Source organism: Bactrocera oleae, chromosome 4 (genome assembly GCF_042242935.1).
Source record: "Bactrocera oleae isolate idBacOlea1 chromosome 4, idBacOlea1, whole genome shotgun sequence".
Taxonomy (NCBI): domain Eukaryota; kingdom Metazoa; phylum Arthropoda; class Insecta; order Diptera; family Tephritidae; genus Bactrocera; species Bactrocera oleae.
In genome coordinates this window covers 40,113,100-40,134,796 of record NC_091538.1, presented here as the reverse complement: position 1 = coordinate 40,134,796, position 21,697 = coordinate 40,113,100, and the positions used below count along the sequence as shown (strand labels likewise).

The following is a 21,697-nucleotide window of genomic DNA, read 5'->3' as shown; positions in this document are numbered from 1 at the left end:
GAAATTTTAGACATTTACAAAACTTGTATCATTGACTAAATAAAAATTATTTTCGGGCGTACTTGAGTTGCCGTTAGTTGGTTTTAACTATAAGGTGCAAGGAACTGAACACAAAATTTGTTTAACCAATTATTTTATGTATTTTCGGCATACTCCAACTGCACACTCAATCCGCGCGTGCACATCCACACACACCCACATACATAACTTTACTGCGCACACATATACATACACAGTATAAAGTTGCATATTGGGAAATCAAAAATGTACTCTCCGGTTGAGGTCAAGATTTGATTACCACAACTAATGCTTACAACTACTCCGCCTAAAAAAAGGTTAAAGTTTATTCCTCTTCCTTATTCTTCATAAGTTTTGGTGTGTCTTATTAAATTTGCTCTCGACTTTCATTGCAGCCCGATTATGAAGTCTACAACCAATCAGTGCCAATGCTCTCCTCTAAACAAAAGAGCAAATCTGAATTACGTAAAAAACAAGATGATCCCTACTATTGCGGCTTGCTTGCCCGTATACCGAATTTCATCAAATCTTCAAAAAAGTGCCCCAATAAGAAGGAGGCGAAAATATCACGTAAAATTTCAGCTTCACAACAACAAATTGTCGAACCACAGCCAGCACAGCCGCTGCCCATTGCCACATTCCACCAGTATCCGGCTCACCAGCCACCATATTACCCATACAAGCTACTCCATGCGCGACATCATAGACTCTCCCAATCGCAATTGTCATTGTGGGATGCGCGCAGCCTGATTAGCGCACATGAATAAGAGAGGTTAGGTGGCACGTCACGGACGCATGAGACTATGGCAAATAAAACATAAACCTAAGTAACAGCGTTAATCAAAAGCATTTTTTGTAAAAATGCATGTGATTTCTTCCTTAATCAATAAACATAAGTATAGTATATGTATGTATGTAGTTGTAGTAATAAAAAATAACTTTCTACGCCAGAACGTCTTGAATTTAAAACGGAGATTACTACATAAGTGATTATGAATGTTTGTGTGTATACACGCAATATTAGAAAATATTACAAGTTTATTTATTTATAAGAACAATTTAAGTGAAAATGCTACGCGTATGTGTACCACTATACGATATTGCCATAATTGTTTGATTTTCGTAGCAGTTGACATATTAAACATAATTACGTATATGCAAACAACATAAGTATGACCACACATATCTTTTTCTAAAATGAAGACTGAAACATGTCCTAGAAATATTAACACTATAAATACTACGCAAAAATAATTTTTTGCGTGTATGAAAAAATTTAATAATAACATAATTATATTCAAAATACTCGTAAACAGAAAAGTACTTAACATAAATGTGTGAAAATCTGCCAGAGTAATGAATTAGTTTGTTTCTTAACTGCTAGCAGCTACTAGCAATAAAGAAGAACAACACTGAGCGCATCGAGAAGTCACTCTAGCAAGGAGCAAAAAACGAAAAAGTAAAGAAACGGAAAACAAGCAGAAACTAGCAAAAAATGTCAAAATGTTGTTATTAACGCTTGCAAATAAAATGAGTGAAATCAAAGCAAATTCGTCAAATCTCGCTTGTTTAAACATTTGATTTATCAGCTGTTTCTTCCTATGGCAGTAGTAGAAAATTCACTAGCAGAAACTAGCAGCTCTTTCTGCTTTTTACGCTCTCAACTTGAGCTTACTTCTGCTAGTTTTTTGAGTTAAGAAACTTTGCTAGCTAGTAATAGTTAGCAGATAAGAAACAAACTTAATATTTATGTTTAAGTTAAGCTTACGCTCTTAGTATAACATTTAAGAATACCTACTAGATGGCCTACATACATAAGTATGTTAAGTAAATGCCTGAATATGTGTAATTTTAAGTGTCTGTGGTCATTTAATTTTAATTGCATTGTATATATGTATGGATTATTCTAATGATTTTAAATTTATATTTCAATTAACTTGATAAGACCAATTGCAATACATATTAAACATAATAATCCGAACGAATTTCACATATATTAAATTTTTTTTTTTTTGATTTACAAAAAACTATACGCGAACTTTAAATAAAAGATATTCTGGGAAAACAACTCTTAAAACGAAATATTTATTTATTTTATGTTTAATATTCGTAACATACGAATTGAACGCGTTCCTTCGGCTGTGGCAATAAAAACAAGCAAGGAAGGGTTTAGATAGGAGGCAGACGTACATTATATTTTATGCTCTCATTATGTTCGTTATTCGGCGAAATTGGGAGTAAATTACAATCACAAGAGGTACATACATATGTATATTCAAAAACAACGGAAATTTTTGGTTTTTGCAAACAAGATTTATTCATTTGTCTATATTAATGTTGTCGCCTACAAAATAGTCCCCATTAGATATTATCAACTTACTTCTTCCAATCGTCGAAACACTTCTCAAATCCGAATTTTGGGATGGCCTTTTGTCACATTATTTGTTTAACACACCTCGTTTGTGGTATCTTATATATAATATAGTACATGGACTCACATTGTTAACTGAGATAACAGTTTCTTATTAATATTATCCACATACAAGAAAATAAAAGCATTATTCAGTAAATACTATTTCTGTGGTAAGATCCTTTCGATCTTCTATTCTACTAACAAGATAATTTACGCAAAAGAGTATGGCATTTAGTTATAATTCTGTACCAAATAAATAGAAAAAGTCAAGCTAGGTTAATGTTAAAAATTTTTTTGTGTGAAAACAACTCTAAAGTTTAACCAATTTCCGAACATTTCCCATTGTAATCTTATAGCCTACAATCCACATTCCACTACAACTGAATGTCATTTTCAAAATTTTCAAGGAATTTATCTGATGGTTTAAAATAGGATGAGTTTTAGAGAAGTTAATTGGTTTATTTAAATCAATTACGACAATAAATTTGGTGCAAATGTCTATTGGTTGGTGAAATTTAAAATTGTTTCTGATATGAATAATTTTGTCACTCGAATGCCATCTTGGCAAACGGTAACCTACACAAGCACACTAAATCGATCCAGAAAGGAGCCCCAGAATATGAATAAAAATTTGAAAAAGAAGCCATTGCGTGAAAGCCAACTACAACAAAGGGGAATCAATTTAAGTCCCTCTTTGCAAAATAATCGGCGATTAAGCATACGAGACGAACATTTATTGAAAATATTTGCTAGCAAACCTGATCAGCCATTAGTGCCGTCAAACGAAGATAGTGGATTGAGCAGTAGTTCGCATTGTTCTTTTGATCATTTCAATGTTGACATTAATCAATTATTGCTTGTAGAAAAGCACAACTTGTGTAAGTACACGACACTGAAAATATAAGCAATGATTTTGTTTTCAATATTTTGAAAATTAAGATTTTGTCAAATTTATTTTTTACACAAAAAAAAATCTCAAAAAGCTATAAAACTAAATTTCATGTGTACTAAATTATTTATAATAAATGGTAAGTGACTTTTTAAGTGTTCTGTTGCCTTTTTCGTTATTAGAGATGTAAGGTTTTCAATGGGTAGCACTGCTAAAATTTCGCGCTGTCATTTTCTGACAATGCGAATAATAACATAAAATGAAAAAAAAATGTGAAAAAATATTTTAAGTACCTTATTTTATTGATCTCATTAAGTGTTTGTAGTATAAATTTATCCTTTCTGTTGTTTCCTGTGCCCGCTCTTCAACATGCGCATGCGTATTGTCGCATTTCAAAACAACCCACAGGCGAATTGAGCGACTATGTGAGCAGTCCCGATGATATGCTTCAACAAGAAAAGTTCCTAATTTCCCAATCGCCACCAGTAACATTTAATGAAGTAATTTATGAAGATATCGAAAACAATCGCACAGGAATTACAGCTGATACTCCTAACTCCAATATTGAATACATAACCAACACGCAAATAAACACAAATACATCCACTAAAGAACCTACTAAACAAACAACATTAAGTAAAAATCCTCAAATGGCACGCATACAACGCGATCTTAACAGTCCTTCAGCATCATTACGAGTCCGCGCGATCAGAGCATTAAAGTAAATGATTTGTATTAAAAGTTACTTATACAAGTATGTAATTTGAACATCTTTTGCCATTAGGAATCCCATAAATGGGGATTACACAAATTTTGATATCCCACATGAGGAACAAAACATTATCAGTTTAGAAGAATACCAGCCATCTCCACCGCCATCAATAGAGGAGCTCATGCACGACATTGTAGTGTATGTTGAAGTGCGTACTGGCGAAGATAATCGATCAGAAGGAGTGAAAAAGGTTATTTCACAACTAGGTGCACGCGTAAATGACAAATTACTAAGGTATTTATAAGTTGTTTAGGATTTGTTCAGTTATTATAATCTATCAATGTTTGCAGAGGTACAACACATGTGATATTTAAAGACGGTTTGCTATCCACGTACAAAAAAGCTAAAAACTGGAACATACCGGTTGTTTCGATTTTGTGGATTGAAGCTTGCAAAAAAAAGCGGATGATATGTGATCCAAATGAGTTTCCAATATCAAATATAGATCGCTATGAAAACCCCGAACTATACGAAAAAATGAAGGTAAGTCCATGTTTATTTCTCGAAGTACTAAATCTTAATAATCTAACATTACTGTGAAGAAGATATAACATACATATATGAGGAATATTATAAAGTGCAAACCGGTTTACTAGTAATATTTAAATGAATTAGTTGTCAGAAATGTATCGTTGTTCCTACCGGTTTCGGCGTACGTCTAATTGCTTTTAATAATGTTGAGAGACTTGATATACTGTAATGGTGGAATTAACTTGAAAAACATCACCGGGCTTAAGATTAAAATAAGTTGACTGTGCTACAAACATTTTATTTTTCTCTGGACCATGCGAAGACTTAATTCTGGATACTACAGTAGGTTACTTGCCCTACTTTACACTAACCATCTCTTCGCATATTCCATCAAACTAACTCGTCTAACCCTCTTAGATTTAGATACTCCACTACAACAACAACAATAGGTGGTATTAACATACCTTACATATTAAAAAGCTAGAATCCGTTGGTGCGATCGGTTTAAAAATATATTACAATTATTTGTTAGTATGTCAAAGTTGCTGAAAATCGCAAGTTTTATGCCTTTTCGATAGATTTAGGTTGATTTTGTACACCACTCGCATGTAGTTAAAATTATATAATAAATTATAAATAACAGCTGCAAATGAATTGTCTTATTACATAACCTCAAATTCATAAGCTTGACTTAAAACTCCCATAAGTATCATTTGAGAAATTGGATTGTCTATAACAAAGCCAATGTACATTAAAAAATATTAGTAGTTGCATAGTTTAATAATTGCACTAGAATATCTTATTGAGAAACAATTACATGTTACACGTACATTCGTGGAAATAAAGATAATATCGAAAAGTAATGACATATAAACCACTGGATTTCCTGAAACTAGAAATATTTAAATGAATTTTATGAGATTTCAAGTATATTCAATTTTATGAGGTCTAGCTTCTTCTCGCGAACACATTTAAAATTAATTAAACGGAGAAAATATGCCAACATGAAATCTTTGAAATAAGGAAATATGTAACTTTTTATATATTGCATATTACCTTACCACAAATATTGTTTAATGATAAAACATTATGACTGTGATTGTTGTTGTTGTTGTAACATTAGGAATAGTTATCGACGTCTAATCGAAGGGTGTTAGGGTATTTGTGAGCAATTAAAGAGATAATTTGTACCATAGGTCTTGTATGCAGGAGACGAAACTTTGTAAGCCTGAGTTGAGATAGATGGTATTTTAACATCCAGAACATCATATACGGATATAGTGTTATAAAGGTGTTAGTTGTCCCTATGTAAATGTCATCGATTGCATATTTGTAGGATACATCACTTGGTAGCTGTAATTTTTTCCGAAAGCTTCTGAAATACATTGTAATAATAATGCATTTAATAGTATCTTAATTTTTTGCTACTGCCGATCTTAGCACTTGTTTCTAGTTAAATTCAGCCCTTTACAGCACCAATGTAGTTTGTACAACAAGTTGTTAAGGTATTACAACATTCTTGTTTTATCAGTTATTATTGTTGCATAAATGAAATAATAGGCATTGTGCTTATATATAATCTTTTAAACGACCAACTCTTGAATGATATCATTTAAGCGCAGTTCATATGTTTATCTAAAAAACCTCTCCATTGTATTTATAAGAAATTTTGTATGAAATAGAAACTAAGGAAGCCCAAAACAATAAAAAAATAAGAAGATTTTAAACAGACTTGGAAATGAAATACATATGTATGTGCATGCAGGATTAAATACAGCTTGTTCACAAAGCAATATCGTGTATATTTTATACGTATATTTGTCTTTTTAAAGATAACTAAGTGCACGTATCTGCCTTTATCAGTGTACATCACAAATTATCGTGACATTTTAAATTTATCAGAATTTAATTTAGCTATCTTAACTGTTGTTAAAAGTAGCTAATTACTTGCGTATAGTAACCGTTGAAAATGTACGTTGATTGATTACTAACGTCTTGTTTGGCCTCTAGCGGAAATTGTTTACCACAATTTTTCATCGCTACTGTTTATACATATAAATTATTTACACTCACAAATAAGTATGCCACCTTCACTTTAGTTAAATATATATATTTTTTTATCCATTAAATTACTTTTTTTTTCTGTGCTCAAAACATAAAACATACTTAAAAACTAATTAAATTACTGTATCTATTGAATGGTATTTTAATGAGATATTAAAATATTCCATTTAAGTAAAATGTTTGCGATCAAGAGGTTTCTAAAACAATAGTGTTTAAAAGATTTCTTATTTTCGGTAAATATTTACAAAAGTAATACTCAGTTGTCCGTTTTATGAGATTTTTTTTAAAGTACAAAAAATAAATGCGTTAACTTTTTAATGAAAATGGTGCTAGTCAATCGTGCATAATTTAAACATTGTCAGAACTTTCACATTTAAGCGGGTTAGCGAGCATTACAAACACGCTGCTTAAATACATGTGAACGTATATACACATATCCAACAATTCATATTTTCATACACATCCGTAAAAAGTTTAAGTCACTTATAAAAGTAGATTGGCTTTTGTACCATATCAATGCGGCTGATCAAGCAATTGTAGCTTTGGAAACGCAAAATCTTGTACTTGTGTTTAATAATATAACAAATATAACAACGGCAGTAGTAGTAACATCAAGATAGGGTAACTTCAAGGCACATCATTATAAGGAACCCTGCTACCGTGCCCCAAGTGGCAATCGTGCCATTGCCACTGGCATGAGCTTCTGGCAATATGTCATCCGCAACAATATATATCATTGCACCGGCTGCAAATGACAGTGCATAGGGTAATATGAGATTGGCAAATGTCACTGCAACTGCACCCAAAATACCGAATATTGGTTCCACCATACCAGAGAGTTGACCATACCACAATGCGCGTGCCACGCTAAAACCAGCTGCGTGTAAAGGCAGACTCACCGCTAAGCCCTCTGGAAAATTCTGAATGCCAATGCCAATTGCCAAATTTCGAGCAGCTTCAAATGTGGAAGATTCAGTACTACCTATTGCGCCGAAGCTGACTCCGACCGCCAACCCCTCGGGAATGTTATGTACAGTTATTGCAACAACCAGTAACATAATACGTTTCCATTGTGCCATTGCGTTTTCAAGGTTACGTTGACTATCTGTTGTGTATGTACGCTGAGCTTCTAATTCAGCTGCACTGTTTTTTTTGCGACGTCGTGGCTCAAGGTTGCCGTGCTGTGTGCTCAAGCAATCAGAGAAACTGTCGATGCTTTTGGTTACTGTGCGATCTAAAACACCTTGACTATTACGTATATCATCGATAGCAATATCAGCCTTATCCTTATTTGTTTGTGTCATCGAAATCATCATGTTTGTGCTGTTTAGTCCAAGATACGACATAAGCCTATCACAACCATACACAAATATGGCACCTAGAAGAAAACCACCAGACACTGGCATAAAGGCGTAAACGCCATACAGATGTGAACTCTCTGCCATTTCTATGGCGGGATTTAGAAGTGACCAAAATGAAGCAGCAATCATGACCCCAGCGGCAAAACCTAATGCAGCATCAAGTGACTTGCGTTGATTACCGCGCACGAATATCACACACGCTGCGCCCGCAGCTGTTAATCCCCAAGTAAAAAGAGTACCCAAAAGGGCCTGCATGACAGGTCCGTAGCCAGGAATCATTACGACTTCTTGATATTGGTCTCAGCTTTTCTCTCTTTAACGCAAAATAAATTCACTGATTGTTGCTTATCTATATAAAGCGGAAAATACAAAGTTTTTTAATTATTACTTGTGAATGGAAAAAAGATAAGTACATGTACATACAGTATGTGTCTATGAATTGCAAACTTTTGATTAATAATAGAAACATTCAAGCTTACCGAGATAAAAATCACACGTAAGCCAGATCACAACCTTTACTTAATGTTTACCTCCCTTAATTTCTTTAGAAAATGCCACGTTCTAAGCGCCAATAGCCTTCAGAAGTAAATACAGCTTTGGTAAATCACCAACTTGGCGTTTTTTCAATGAACTCAGTGATTTATATTGAGATTTCCTCAGAAATGTAGCAACTTAATTATATCTTTCTGCTGTACTATCGAATCTATTAACGCATTTTGTTGTGCAAAAACAAAAACAGTTGGTCGATATGGTACCAACGAGAGCTCCACAGATTGTTGCTCCAACTTCAAGCTACAACAATTGAATACAAAACAAAGTGAGAGCGTTGGCGATTGTCAGAAGTCTGCTTGTTCTCTTGCCGCTTTTTATTTTCTACTGCGTCCATATACTGAAAGTGGCAGCAGATAAAACAGATCTACGCATGGTTGCATTTAAAAGGCAACAAATTTGGTGTTGCAATATCGGCATAACAATGTTACACAAATCCAGCAAAAAAACTTTAAGAGTAAAGTAAATTTTGATTTTATTACTAAATTTAAAAGCAGTCGCAATATTATAGAATTATAAAGAATTTTTAACTAATAATAATATGATTACTAGTTTGAACTCCAAAAAGACATCAATGTATGACTATATGCGAGCATTTAATCCATTTTCCATCTCGTACACTTTCTTTTTCAAGAGTATTTTGCAAATTATCACATTGGAATGCTCTGCAATATATTCTTGTACCAAAAGTTAAAAAATATATCGTTTAATATTTGAATGCGTATACAATTTTAAATTACAGCTAAAAAAAGGTTAAATTTTAAATTATTCACGACAACCCCTACACACATCTGCAGCACAACGATGAATGAAATCAAAACAAAGTAGAATATCTTACACGTTTTAACGATAAATAATTTAAAATTGATAATGTCAAGCAAAACGACTTGTGTCGCACGTACTTATATGTAAATAAATACAAGCAAGAAGCTCTAGTTTGAATAGTACTTTTAATACCCATAGGCATGAAACAAAGTTGGCAACATAAGTAACGCCAACTTCACAAATTCTTAAATTTAAAATATGACTATCAACATAAAGAAAAAATTTGTTTATATACATACTAAAAAAAAAGTAAAGTTGTATGTATGTAGATATGTATATGTTTTTAAACTTATCTCATATAATAAATAACACTTATTTAAATAGCTAAGAGTGCTTTCGTATCATGAGTATCAAATTTGCCATACAAAGGATTTAGATATAATATAACTCCTAGCAGGCGGCTAATGAGCGATATTTTCATTATTTATTATTTAAAAATGATATTTATTACATAAATTTTTGAGTGACTTCTGAAATAGCAAAGTTAATAGTTTCTTAATGTCTATAATAAATTATTATTTAATGTCAAAATAATAAATTTTGATTTAAAACAAGTAAGGAAGTTCTAAGTTCAGGTGTAACCGAAGAACATTTTATACTCTCGCAACTTGCAAGGATCAAAGTCGGGAAATTACTTCAGGTGTTGCCAAAATTTTATATTAAAGAAAGTATTGATCCGATTCAACCCATTTTTGACACAAGGGTCAATTATTATTAAAGAACGGACGGACGGACACTCATCCGGATTTCAACTCGTCTCGTCATCCTGATCATTTATATATACATAACCCTATATCTAATTCTATTAGTTTTAGGTGATACAAGCAACTGTTAGGTGAACAAAACTATTATATTCTGTAGCAACAGGTTGCGAGATTATAAAAAAATTGATGTGAAATTAAGTTAATATTAAACTTTCCAGCTCTACTTGTGGTTTTTTTTTACTTTTTGTAGCAGATTTAATGCCCTACATAAGCTCCACACGCGCTTTTACCAATAAAAATTTGTCACATCGAAAAGAGAGTTGAAACTTTATATTCTTCTATGTTATTTATGTACATTTTTATATGGTACAATTTTATGTTTGAATAAGCTATGCCGCTTTTACACATAAAATCATTTACCCGGCGGCATAATTTATTATTTTTTTGTAAATACTTGATTTCCAGGCGGCACAAAGAAAAAAATATAGCCCAAATATATGGTATATGTATGGAACTAAACAAAATGTTTGGTAAAAAAATAAGTATCTTCTTATGTTTACTTTAAAAGATAAAAATATAAATATATTCATTAAAAAATAATATGTCGTTTCTTTACCTTGGCTAATCATTTATTATTAATTTGTTTAAATTCATCCCAATCTTATTCAGTGGCTTTGTCTTCGAAACGAAACAATAATATTGAGTATTAACATTGTTTGCATGTATGATTAACAAACAAAAAATACTTGCAACTGTAAGCGGCAAAAACAGTTATTTAGACTTCAAGCCGTTTTTTTTTGCAAGGTGTTTTCACAATTTCAACTCTTGAGATAATAAATAAATTTCATTTTTCCTTGGCATAAAACTTATATTGAAGTTGAGCAATAATTTATCAGATTTATCTAAACATAAAGATCGGAAACGGTTAAGAAAATAACTTATTTGATACGTCAGCGTATGCCCTTTTTGCACTTAGAATATTGAATTTATTGGTTTGTTTGGCCAAGTTTTCTTTGTGAAAATTGTCGTCGAAACAACTAGTTTCTTAGTTGACCAATATTAGTATAAACTTCATTTCATGTCAATCTTAATTTACATTGTTTTTAGCGTAACATAAAAACCATTAGTTCCAATCAAGACACATTCAATTTCATATGCATTATGGAAGTCAACTTTTCAAAACTTATCTCAGGAATCAAACTAAGAAAATTTAAGTTATAATAATTTCATCCTACCAAAAACACCTAAACATAATTAAGTGTATTATAGAACATTTACATATGTAATAAAAATCACATATTCAGAATAAAGCTTTTAGTTAAAGCTAGAGACGACAAGGCATGTGCTTTTTTCGGCAAAACAAACTGATCTACAAGTGGGAATCTAATGGATTTTATGAGCAGCTTTTTCATGACAATGTGCAGTCGAAATTTTGGCATTGCCTGCCGGAATGCGACCGCCTTTAAAAAACTTTTATGTTGGTCGGAACATATAAAACCTTCTCAAAACAAAAATATTAGCAATATGTCTATAACAGGATCTTTAAAATACACAACATTTTAACATCATGTGAATATCTTATTTTAGCGCCACAAGTCCATGCAGCCGGACTCAGAATGCAATAAACGCATTCGACTGAGACAGGGTACACCTAAAGACTCTACACCTAAGGCTGTAACGGTTCCTAAAACACCTTCAGCTATAAATAATACGCCCAAATCTAGTAGAAAACAGGTAAAATGCAATTGATTTACAATAGCTAATAAATCCATAAACTTCAGATTGTTTATTATTATTTAATGCTGTTTTTTTTTGTTTGTTTACGTCATAATTTAACAGAGTGATATAAGTCAATACTTCAAAAAATTAACCAACGCTAATAGCACACCCATGACTGATAACAATAGTTTGCCTGGGTCAACAATATCGATAACGAAATCTGATTTTCCTGAGTCACCTGCTACGCAACTATTAAATAGGTAAGTTCTATTGTTATAATTTGTATATACATAATGTACGAGGTGTGTTAAAAAAATAACGGTAATTTTCGTTTTTTGTAAAAAAAATGTATTCATAGTTCCCATTCCATATTATGCATTAATGTTGTCGCCTACCAATCGTGGAAACACTTTTCAAACTCGACTTTTGGGATAGTGTTTAGCTCAGTGCCATGTTTGGCGAATATGGAGGTTGGAGGCTGGGTCATCGATACAGTATTGGTTTTAGCCAATAATTCAAGAACAAATTCTTTAATCCATTTTTTTTAACAAACGAAAATCGCCAAGCTCATAAAAACACGTCATAGCTAATTTAAAATTGATTCATAGCTTAGCGGCTACTACAGACAAAGTAAGTAATGAATACAGCAGAAAATTGTATCGTACTTCAGGGGCATGTATATCAATATAATAAAAAAAATAAACAATTGGACTCTCCAAACCCGCGAAATTTTAATTTTAAAATTCCCGTTATATATTGAACACACCTCGCATATTTCTGCCTTAGCAGTTTTTGCTATATTTAAACTCTTTAAAGGTTTTTCTATGCTTTAAGGCAAGGTTAGCGTAAAAGTTATATAGACTTTGTTAAAATAAAAGCGAAAGAAATAAGTACTCCATAGAATAGGAATAGAACCAATTTCTCAATGCCTGTCACATTTAAAGGTGTTTTATGTTTTATACTATAGCAATATGTTGCAATATAATAGCTTTGGCTAGCCCCATAATATTATCCAGATATTCTAAAGTTACAGGTGTGACTACAGCGAAGACATCAGAAAATTTCTTTCAAGTTGTTCCATCCCTTGCCTATTGGCCGAATATAGGTCAATAAATTTTCAAGCCACCAGATGTGGACCTCACTGCCTATGGCTGACTTTATACCAAAAGTTAGAGGCAATCTTCTCCTGATAAAAGTTGATTTTGCAATTTATTAAATTTGACCTCATTGTTTGCATTTATTTCACATATGTATATATCATTTGTGTTAATTAGGTTAATTTGAATATAAATATCTAGGACATGAAGCAAAATATAGTAATGAAACTAAGTGTGTTCAAGACCTACAATACAAGTTAATAGATACTGAAAATTACTGTAATTCTTTCACGGTTTTGTCAAAATAGGAATTTTAAATTCATTTGCAAAATTTTCTGATACAATTTTCTGATACAATTTTTGCAAACACCTGAAAATATTTTCAAAATTGGTTTCCTAATACAACTTTTATCGACGAGGGCATGTGAAAACTTACTAAAAGAAACCCAATACCTGTAATTAACAGTTTTTTTTTATAATAAATTTTTAAGGTGTGATGTACGACCATTTCAAATTAGTATGAATTTTGAGGGAGTGTTTTCAATTCAAATATTGTATTTATGTTATTATTATTAACTTGTGAAACTATGTGATCGAAAATATGAATAATTCATGGATATTTATATTTGTATATATTTCAGAATTGAGAGCAACTCATTTACACCACTTCAACCTAGAAAATTTCAAAGTGCAGCCAACTCAACAACTTTAGAAGTGGTTATGTCTTTAAAGCCATCTAACAGTGGTGATGTATCGGAGCAGACTATAGTATCAACTGAATCAAGGAAAAACCTAGAATTTATTCCTTCTGAGTCGAGGTCGGCTAAAAAGAAAGTTGTTCCTTCGCCATCTCCAAAGAAGCGTATTCCTCATCGACGTACCAGTGTTCAGATGCCTTTAGCGCAAAGTACAAGTGCTTATTCGCTACAGTTGACTGAGACTGATACGTCCGGACGTGTTACGCGTCGGCGAAGCTCAATACATACCGCAGTTAACATGAGCCTGAGTACAATCGACCCAAATACACCTGATTCAAGATCGAATGTCAATTATACAACATTTAGTCCAATACACGAAGAGAATCGAAAAGGTGCGACTATGTCTAATGTTAATAAAGCATCTAATCAGCAAATTCCACGTGGAGATAAAACTCGCCTAAGAGGACGACGCACAATATTTTCTTATAAAACCCCCGAAATTTCACCACAAAAGAAAACGAAAACACCGAGTCGACGCACACTATATACACCAAAAACCATAGAGGAATCCATTTCTGAACTGGCGATAATAAAAACAAATGAATCATCAAAAGTACTAGACGAAAGCTTATTACGATTTGCTCTAACACCAACGACAATATTAGACAGCAAAGGGAGTTCACAAGAAAATCTAAATAAAAACGATGGTTCATTACTTGAAGATCATTCATCTACTATGGTGTTTAGTTCTACGCGCCTACCTAGCACCAATCGAAGACGTACACTATTCGACGTTTCTATGGATATAATACAACAACGCTTACACAATATAAATAATTCTGCAAAACGATCAGTGGCAAAGGAGTTGACTTCTCATGATCAAAGTCCAAATATAGTTTCATCTAAAACTAATATTGATTCTGCGGTAGCAAAAAACCCAAGTAAGATTGATGGCGAAAGCTCTTCACAAGTTACTCCAACAGCACCTACCCCAGAAAGCATGATTTCAACGCCCAAGGCTGTTACAAAACGCAAATTATTTGTGCCAAATGATACTTCACTAATTTTATCTGCCAACCCTCCGGGATCAGTTAAGAAGAGCCCAAATGAAGCACGAGTAAAGCGTAGACGAACCATTACAACGCAACCGAAAGAAAAACGAGTAATGACAAAATCCCGTAACAATATCACCGTAAATACAAAGTCACGCTCAGAAGTTATTATCCCACCTTCGTCGATAGGACAGGTGTCGAATTTAACCAAAAGTGTTGCACAGTTAGTGCCTATGTTAGGAAATGAGTTAGCCGATAGTGAAAATGGCGAAACATCGAAGAAGTCGTATACATCCCTACCTGCGACAGCAGTAAACGGCAAAATAAATGGATCGAGTACTACAATAAACGCTACCAACGCAGCAAATGCACCAGTATCACAAACATTTTTGAAGAACGAGGCCCATGTGATGACGGCTGCCCCGCTACCAAAATTAAAAGGATCTTTTATGAGCATAATTTCCAGTAATACATCTGACAACACAGTAAAGCAACAATTGCAACAAGATATGGGAGTTGATGAAAACATCGCAATAAATACTCCGTCCCTTACCACGGTATTATCACAAGCTTCAACTACGCCGTCTATAGCAACTGAAAACCCGAAAATGCCATCTACATCGGGCTCAACTATGCTCCTAACGAATCAAACAGCACCAAAAGTCGTTAAAAAATCACAAATGAGTGAAATCCCAGACAAAGCCAAGGATGCAGTTGAAGTGGGGGCGTCCGGTTGTACGCTAATATCAAAAAATGCACTCGGTGGTAATAAAAAATGGCCATATATTGTATGCACGAACATGCACCGGGAGCAGATCAAAGTGATGCGCGAGGTTCGTAAACAACGATAATTTTATTGTCAATTTCCATATCTCATTGCATTGGCGCTGGCGTAATTTTTTTTTTTTCAAATTTTAGTTTATATTTAAAATTATATTTCTGCTTTTACTTTTTTGAGTTAATTAGTTTCTCTTATAATTTTACTTGTAAATTGTTGAATTAGTTTTGATCTTGAATAGTAGTTTTGATTAGCTAGAAGTATCTCACAAAATTGTACGAGTTTATTAAATATAGGCTATATATAGTTTTAACAATTCTGTATGCAAACGGTGGTACATTGACTGAAAGTACACAACTAAAAACAATATTATGAATTTAAAATATCTACAACATTTGCAAAATAAATGAGATGTACATGAAAACCATTTTATTTTTATTTATATCATTATTTTTGTATATATTTTGCTTGATTTACAGTTGTATTTAAACCTTATGTATTATTTTAAATATTATATTTGTTAAATGTCACTAATAATCTACTTACCAGTCAACGTATCCTCATAGATAATTTAAGATGGAAAGGTAAAAAATACACAAGGCTCAGGTTTTATTGAAAATATCCTTTGAATGAAAACAAAGTTGCTCGTATTATTCCTTTAATTAAAGTTCAGTTGTCGCTCAAAATCATTTTTTTCCTTATTTCCTCCTTATTATATCAATTTCTATTGTATTTTTTCGATTTTTAAATATTTATTTTATTAATTTGTATTTAGTTTTCCTAATTATTTTTACATTTGTACGATCCCCAAAATATTTTCTGTTCTAATGACTTTTCTTTGCTTCTAAAAGTAAAACTCTTCAATAAGTAAAGTTATCTAATTTCGTTCACATAAACGTTAAGTTTAGAAATATGCATATTACAATACCACACTCAGATTTGAGGATCATTTTCTAAATACTATAGCAGTTTATTTTTATTTTACCCAGATGCCACGGTGTTTATAACACCCAGAAGAAAACGTCGGGACCCTGTTATGCACTGACCGCCATTCACAGTAGAACCATTAACACCTTCACCGACTCCCTCTCAGTGAATGGCATACTTGGAGTCAAACCACCACCCATCGCAGACAAAGAGCTCGAGTTGCCACGAGAATCTAGAGTGACTCTTGCGCAACTTCGTTCTGGATACTGTAGCAAGTTAAACTCCTACCTATCCAGAATCGAGCCCGACATACCAAATATATGTCCAGCATGCAATGTGTCTCCGCATGACACTAACATCTTTCTTCCTATGGCCTACCCCTGTCGAAACCGCTCGTTTCCTGGGCCTTCCGTTAAATGACTTCGACGACAACCAAACTGAACCTTACCACCCAACCGGGGATTAGATAACTTACAACAACAACAACCCTATCAAATATACTATATCTAAATGATCATCATGACGAGCTAAGTCGATTTAGCCATGTCCTCTGTCTGTATATACGCAAACTGGTCCATCAGTTTTTGAGATATCGATTTGAAATTCTGTACACGGAACTGCCGATATCGGACCTCTATAGCATATAGCTGCCATGCAAATTGAACGGTCGGAATCAAGTTCTTGTATGGAAAACGTGCTCATTTGACGAGATATTTGCAAGAGATTTGGCACAGATTATTGTCTAAGACAATAACGCAATCTCCGAAGAAATTGTTTAGATCGGATCATTATAACATATAGCAGTAATACAAACTGGCCGATCAAAATCAAGTTCTTGTACTTGTAAGAAATATTTTGTATTTCTGAAGGGTATATAGCTTCGGTGTAACCGAAGTTAAAGTTTTTATACCCTGAACAGGGTATATTAAGTTTGCCACGAAGTTTGTAACACCAAGAAGGAAACGTCGGAGACCCTATAAAATATAGGTATATATAAATGATCAGCATGATGAGCTGAGTTTATTTAGCCATGTCCGTCTGTCTGTATATATAAACTAAGAAGCTGCTCATTTGTCGGAACAGCCGATATCAGACTACTATAGCATATAGCTGCAATACAAACTGAAAACTTTGACATAATATCTTCACGAAATTTGACATGAGTTATTTTTTAAAGCAGCAATGTAATCTCCGAAGAAATTGTATAGATCGGATGACTATAGCATATAGCTGGCATACAAACTGAACGATCGGAATCAAGTGCTTGTATGGAAAACACTTTCATTTGACGAGGTATCTCCATATTAACTGAACGATCGGAGTAAAGCGCCTGCATAGAAAACTTTTGGAAGAGACACCACGAAATTAGATCGGAATCAAGGTATTTTAAGGAACCTTTGTATCTGTGAAGGGTGTTATAGCTTCGGTGCAACCGAAGTTGATGTTTTTTTTTGTTGTTGTTAATCTATGAAGGGTATTATAGCTTCGGGGCAACCGAAGTTAACTTTTTTTTTTCTTTTTGGAACTAATTATTCCTTAAAACAAAAGCAAAACATATAAGTACATTTTTACTAAATACAAGTATTATAAATCCTGATGTGAAGGAAGGATATTGGCTAAAACTAAAGCATCCATCACTGAGTTTTATTAAACTGTTTTGAATGTTTTTTTTTACTATTGATCATCATTATCACCTCCTCAATGTACTTCATATAATATGTAAGATGTCGGTATACATTAGGCCTCCCATTATAAATATTATTCTGTCAATACCCATGATTGAGCTATGGCGCTATTCTTGTCTTTTATATTGCCCAACATTGATTCGAAAATAAAACAATTTTTAATTTCTATACTATACAATTAATGTAAGCATAAAAAAATTCTTGCCAGGCCTTTAAAAATTTACCCCCATTTTTCAAAGGGTCGTCTGTAAAATGTTCATAACATCTTAAATTTCTCCTTAATTGGTTGAAAGAAATTACGGTAGGTGCGATAGCCACACTGCTGAGTAACATTTTGCTGACATTTTGATAAACCAAAACAGCAAATTCAAACAAATTGCTCTGAATTCTGATGGGACCAAGGACTGTTAACTTTGAAGCATTTCTCAATATTTTTTAGGGTTTACAACAATACAATATATACTGTTAAACTCTTCATATAAGGAAATGAACACGAAGTTTATATAAATAACGGGTAATCCATTTCAAGGTTCATTCGAAAGCACATTCTTTGGCATTTATTTTTTGAAGTTTATCTTTTTCAAATGTTGGCCGCGGCTCCGTCTCAGATGGTCCATCCGTTGAGTCCAATTTTCGATGACTTGTTAGAGCATTTCGACTGGTAACTGGCGAATGACACGCGTGATGTTTTGCTCCAAGGCCTGAATCGAAGCGGGATTGTCCGTAATTGTCCGCAGTGACTTTAGACTTTATATATCCTCACAGGAAAAAGTCTAACGGTAAGATATCACACGATCTTGGTGGCCAATCAACCGGCCCAAAACGTAAAGTTATCTGCTCACCGAAGGGCTATATTTTCTCCACTGCGTGCTGGTCTATTCGGTCGAATATTATCCAATAATAAATGCTGGGTCTTAAGATAGGTGAAAGTGTTGCGAATAGTACGCTCAGTGAACCGATTAAGTTGACCATATTTTTCGTAATAAAGTTGAACAATTTGTAAACGTTGTTCAGGCGTAAGTGTTCTCATGATGAAATGCCAAACAAAACAACAAAAAAAATATAACAGCCTGACACGACTCACGCGTGATCTGCAAAAAAGGCTATTGAAAAAAGTACTTGGATCACCCGTTACTATTAAAGCAAATAAGTTCACATGTTAGATACATATATTATTATGTTTAGAAACATAACATTTTGTTTCGTGCTTGTGAACAATTAGTAAGTATTCCAATAAGACGTATTTATGTACATGTATAATTTTTGATTACTATATCGGTAACATTCTTAACTAAGAACCAATAATTTATGGCAGTAATTAATATATGTATATATATATAAAATATTCTGAAAAGCATGAATATATATTTACTGATGTAAATGTGTATACGTTTGCTTTATTTAATCAACAATAATCGGAACTCCTCATTAATTTGCTTATATTCTTACCTTTCATACACAAATAGGCAATTGCTGAACTTGGTGGTCTTCAACTGAATCACTGCGTTAACGACGATACTACACACTTGGTGAGTTACGAGCCGCGTAGGACGCTTAATTTATTAAGAGGACTAATACGCGGTCTGTGGATACTAGACTATAAGTGGGTGCTGGACTCACTGAAAGCTGGATGTTGGTTGAATGAGGAAGAATATGAATTAAGAGTGTTTTCACGCGCCATTGAGGTAAATACAAAAGTGAAAGCTAATAAATAAATAACCTCTTATTATAATATAAAATATTAATTATCGTAGATATGTCGTACGGAACGACAGGCTTTTGGCAATACATACAAATGTGAACTATTTGCGGATTTAGGTACATTTTATATATCTTCGCGTTGCGGTCCAATCTCAAAAGAAAATCTAAAGGAGTTAATTGAACTATGCGGCGGAAAAGTGGTAGATCATCGCAAACGAGCCAAATACATACTCGGTGATCCACACAAAACCCTGGAAGATAAAGTCTATGTAACTCCATTTTGGGTATTGGATAGCATAACACATATGCAAGTGATGCGCCAACAAAAGTATACCTATGTTACCAACACAGTTGTAAAGCCTCAGCCACAATTACTGCAAGTAAATGTTGAGCCTGCTGTTTCTTCGCCACCTGTTGCATCTGGCTCAGCATTTATAAATAATACATAGTATATTGATGTGACAATTTAATATTTGCTCGTTTCGACGGAGAATTTGTAACGGGTAGTGTTTTCCATATTGCAATCATAGCACATAGTATTTTAGTCAATAAAATAGGTAAATAAAATTTTTTAAACTAGATTTTGAATAAATGATGCTTCTTTTAATGAAATAAAATTGTAGTCAACTTGAAATCGATTATTTCGAATTGTATTACAAAGGTTTCCAACGCGCACAAAGCAATTCTCATTTCAGCTTAAGGAATATGTCAACATATGAGTTTATTGATTAACTAATTAGAACATATTACTATCAATAGCTGAGAGACGCCATACCCAACCCGCATACATGTCCCAACATTCCTTATAATATAATAAAATTTTGACTCAAATAGAGAGACATTTTATGTAAGTTCCAAATTAGTTGGTTAGCCTTTATATTTATAAATTATTTAAATTATACTAAAGCTACCCTTTTGGAGCACGTAATTCACCTACCAATTGGATATTTTTTAAAGGTAGTTTTCTTGCACTCTTCGGTCATATTAAACAAAAAATACCTTAGGCAAACATAGAATATCGATTTAAGGCTACAAAAGCACGCCTACTTCGCCTTATAGTTTGCATATCCATTAAACCAACTTATATTTTAAAAAATCCGAGGAATAGATTTGGTCGAACAGCAGCCATACATCACAAAAAGTACTCTTTTCCAAATTTATTAAACATTTTCTTTTACCATCCATCATAGTAGGTTTATTCAACTTTATTCGACTTTGTTAGATTTACATTTTTCTGGTGGCATCGTTTTCGTTTTGTGGTTGTTGGTTGTCAGGTGTTTTGTTTTATATAAAACTGCGTCTTCTTCGTATTTGTACTTTATGTTACTGATAAAATGTATGAAAATTGTACTGTTGAAATTAAATACCAATCAGGAAGTAAAATAAAAAAAAAAATTAAATAAAAAAAAAATAAAAATAAACAAAATTAAAATAAAAAAAAATAAAAATAAACAAAATTAAAATAAAAAAAAATAAAAATAAACAAAATTAAAATAAAAAAAAATAAAAATAAACAAAATTAAAATAAAAAAAAATAAAAATAAACAAAATTAAAATAAAAATAAACAAAATTAAAATAAAAAAAATAAAAATAAACAAAATTAAAATAAAAAAAAATAAAAATAAACAAAATTAAAATAAAAATTAAAATAAACAAAATTAAAATAAAAAAATAAAAATAATTAAAATAAAAAAAATAAAAAAAATTAAAAAAATATATAAAATATATATAATAAAAAAATTTAAAAAAATATATAATAAAAAAATTAAAAAAATATATAATAAAAAAATTAAATTAAAAAAATAAAAATTAAAAAAATAAAAATTAAAAAAATATATTTAAAAAAAATAATACTGCTGAGCAAACTGAAAAACATTAAACTAAAAAGAATTAAAACAAATATTCCAAATCCCTTCAATACATAAATAGAATACAATCCGATTTAAATTTTTTTTGATTTTTTTTTCTTTATA

At 32.4% G+C, this 21,697-nt stretch overlaps 3 protein-coding genes across 8 annotated transcripts in view; 2 read left to right on the top strand and 1 right to left on the bottom strand.

Moving 5' to 3' along the window:
* reb (rebuf) overlaps window positions 1–1,994 on the top strand; it is a 47,963-nt gene extending 45,969 nt beyond the window's left edge. For all 3 annotated transcript variants that reach the window (XM_036378502.2, XM_014238084.3, XM_036378512.2), the window contains exon 6: window positions 414–1,994. In XM_036378502.2, coding sequence (XP_036234395.1) covers window positions 414–785 — 372 coding nt within the window. In that variant the 3' untranslated portion in view covers window positions 786–1,994. The remainder of the gene's footprint in view (window positions 1–413) is intronic.
* An 803-nt stretch (window positions 1,995–2,797) lies between these two features.
* On the top strand, window positions 2,798–20,315 carry MCPH1 (Microcephalin). 3 transcript variants are annotated; one of them, XR_011396240.1, is made up of 9 exons: window positions 2,798–3,309; window positions 3,729–4,041; window positions 4,105–4,326; window positions 4,383–4,575; window positions 11,654–11,800; window positions 11,906–12,045; window positions 13,524–15,465; window positions 17,518–17,718; window positions 19,489–19,575. XR_011396240.1 is itself a non-coding variant. In XM_014238086.3 (9 exons), exons 1-9 carry the CDS (start codon window positions 2,964–2,966, stop codon window positions 20,170–20,172), a joined length of 3,918 nt encoding a protein of 1,305 aa, XP_014093561.2. In that variant the 5' UTR covers window positions 2,799–2,963; the 3' UTR covers window positions 20,173–20,315. The 3 variants fall into 3 exon arrangements, 2 of the variants coding, with proteins under 2 accessions (XP_014093561.2, XP_014093562.3); XM_014238086.3 differs by lacking the exon at window positions 17,518–17,718 and adding an exon at window positions 19,777–20,315 and having other exon boundaries at window positions 2,799–3,309; window positions 19,489–19,707; XM_014238087.3 differs by lacking the exons at window positions 2,798–3,309; window positions 17,518–17,718 and adding exons at window positions 3,354–3,459; window positions 19,777–20,315 and having other exon boundaries at window positions 19,489–19,707.
* Window positions 6,653–8,864, bottom strand: Zip48C (Zinc/iron regulated transporter-related protein 48C). 2 transcript variants are annotated; one of them, XM_014238089.3, is made up of 2 exons: window positions 8,519–8,864; window positions 6,653–8,337 (listed from the first exon to the last, which is right to left on the bottom strand). In XM_014238089.3, the coding sequence occupies exon 2, from the start codon at window positions 8,265–8,267 to the stop codon at window positions 7,239–7,241; it is 1,029 nt and encodes a 342-aa protein (XP_014093564.1). In that variant the 5' UTR covers window positions 8,268–8,337; window positions 8,519–8,864; the 3' UTR covers window positions 6,653–7,238. The 2 variants fall into 2 exon arrangements, with proteins under 2 accessions (XP_014093564.1, XP_014093563.1); XM_014238088.3 differs by having other exon boundaries at window positions 8,468–8,863.
* Window positions 20,316–21,697: the final 1,382 nt, after the last annotated feature.

Coding starts and splice junctions, on each gene's coding strand:
- Zip48C (XM_014238089.3), bottom strand. CDS start 8,267: ATGATTCCTGGCTACGGACCTGTCATGCAGGCCCTTTTGGGTACTCTT.
- MCPH1 (XM_014238086.3), top strand. CDS start 2,964: ATGAATAATTTTGTCACTCGAATGCCATCTTGGCAAACGGTAACCTAC. Junction 12,046..13,523: donor GCTACGCAACTATTAAATAG/GTAAGTTCTATT, acceptor TATATATTTCAG/AATTGAGAGCAACTCATTTA. Junction 15,466..19,488: donor AGATCAAAGTGATGCGCGAG/GTTCGTAAACAA, acceptor ATACACAAATAG/GCAATTGCTGAACTTGGTGG.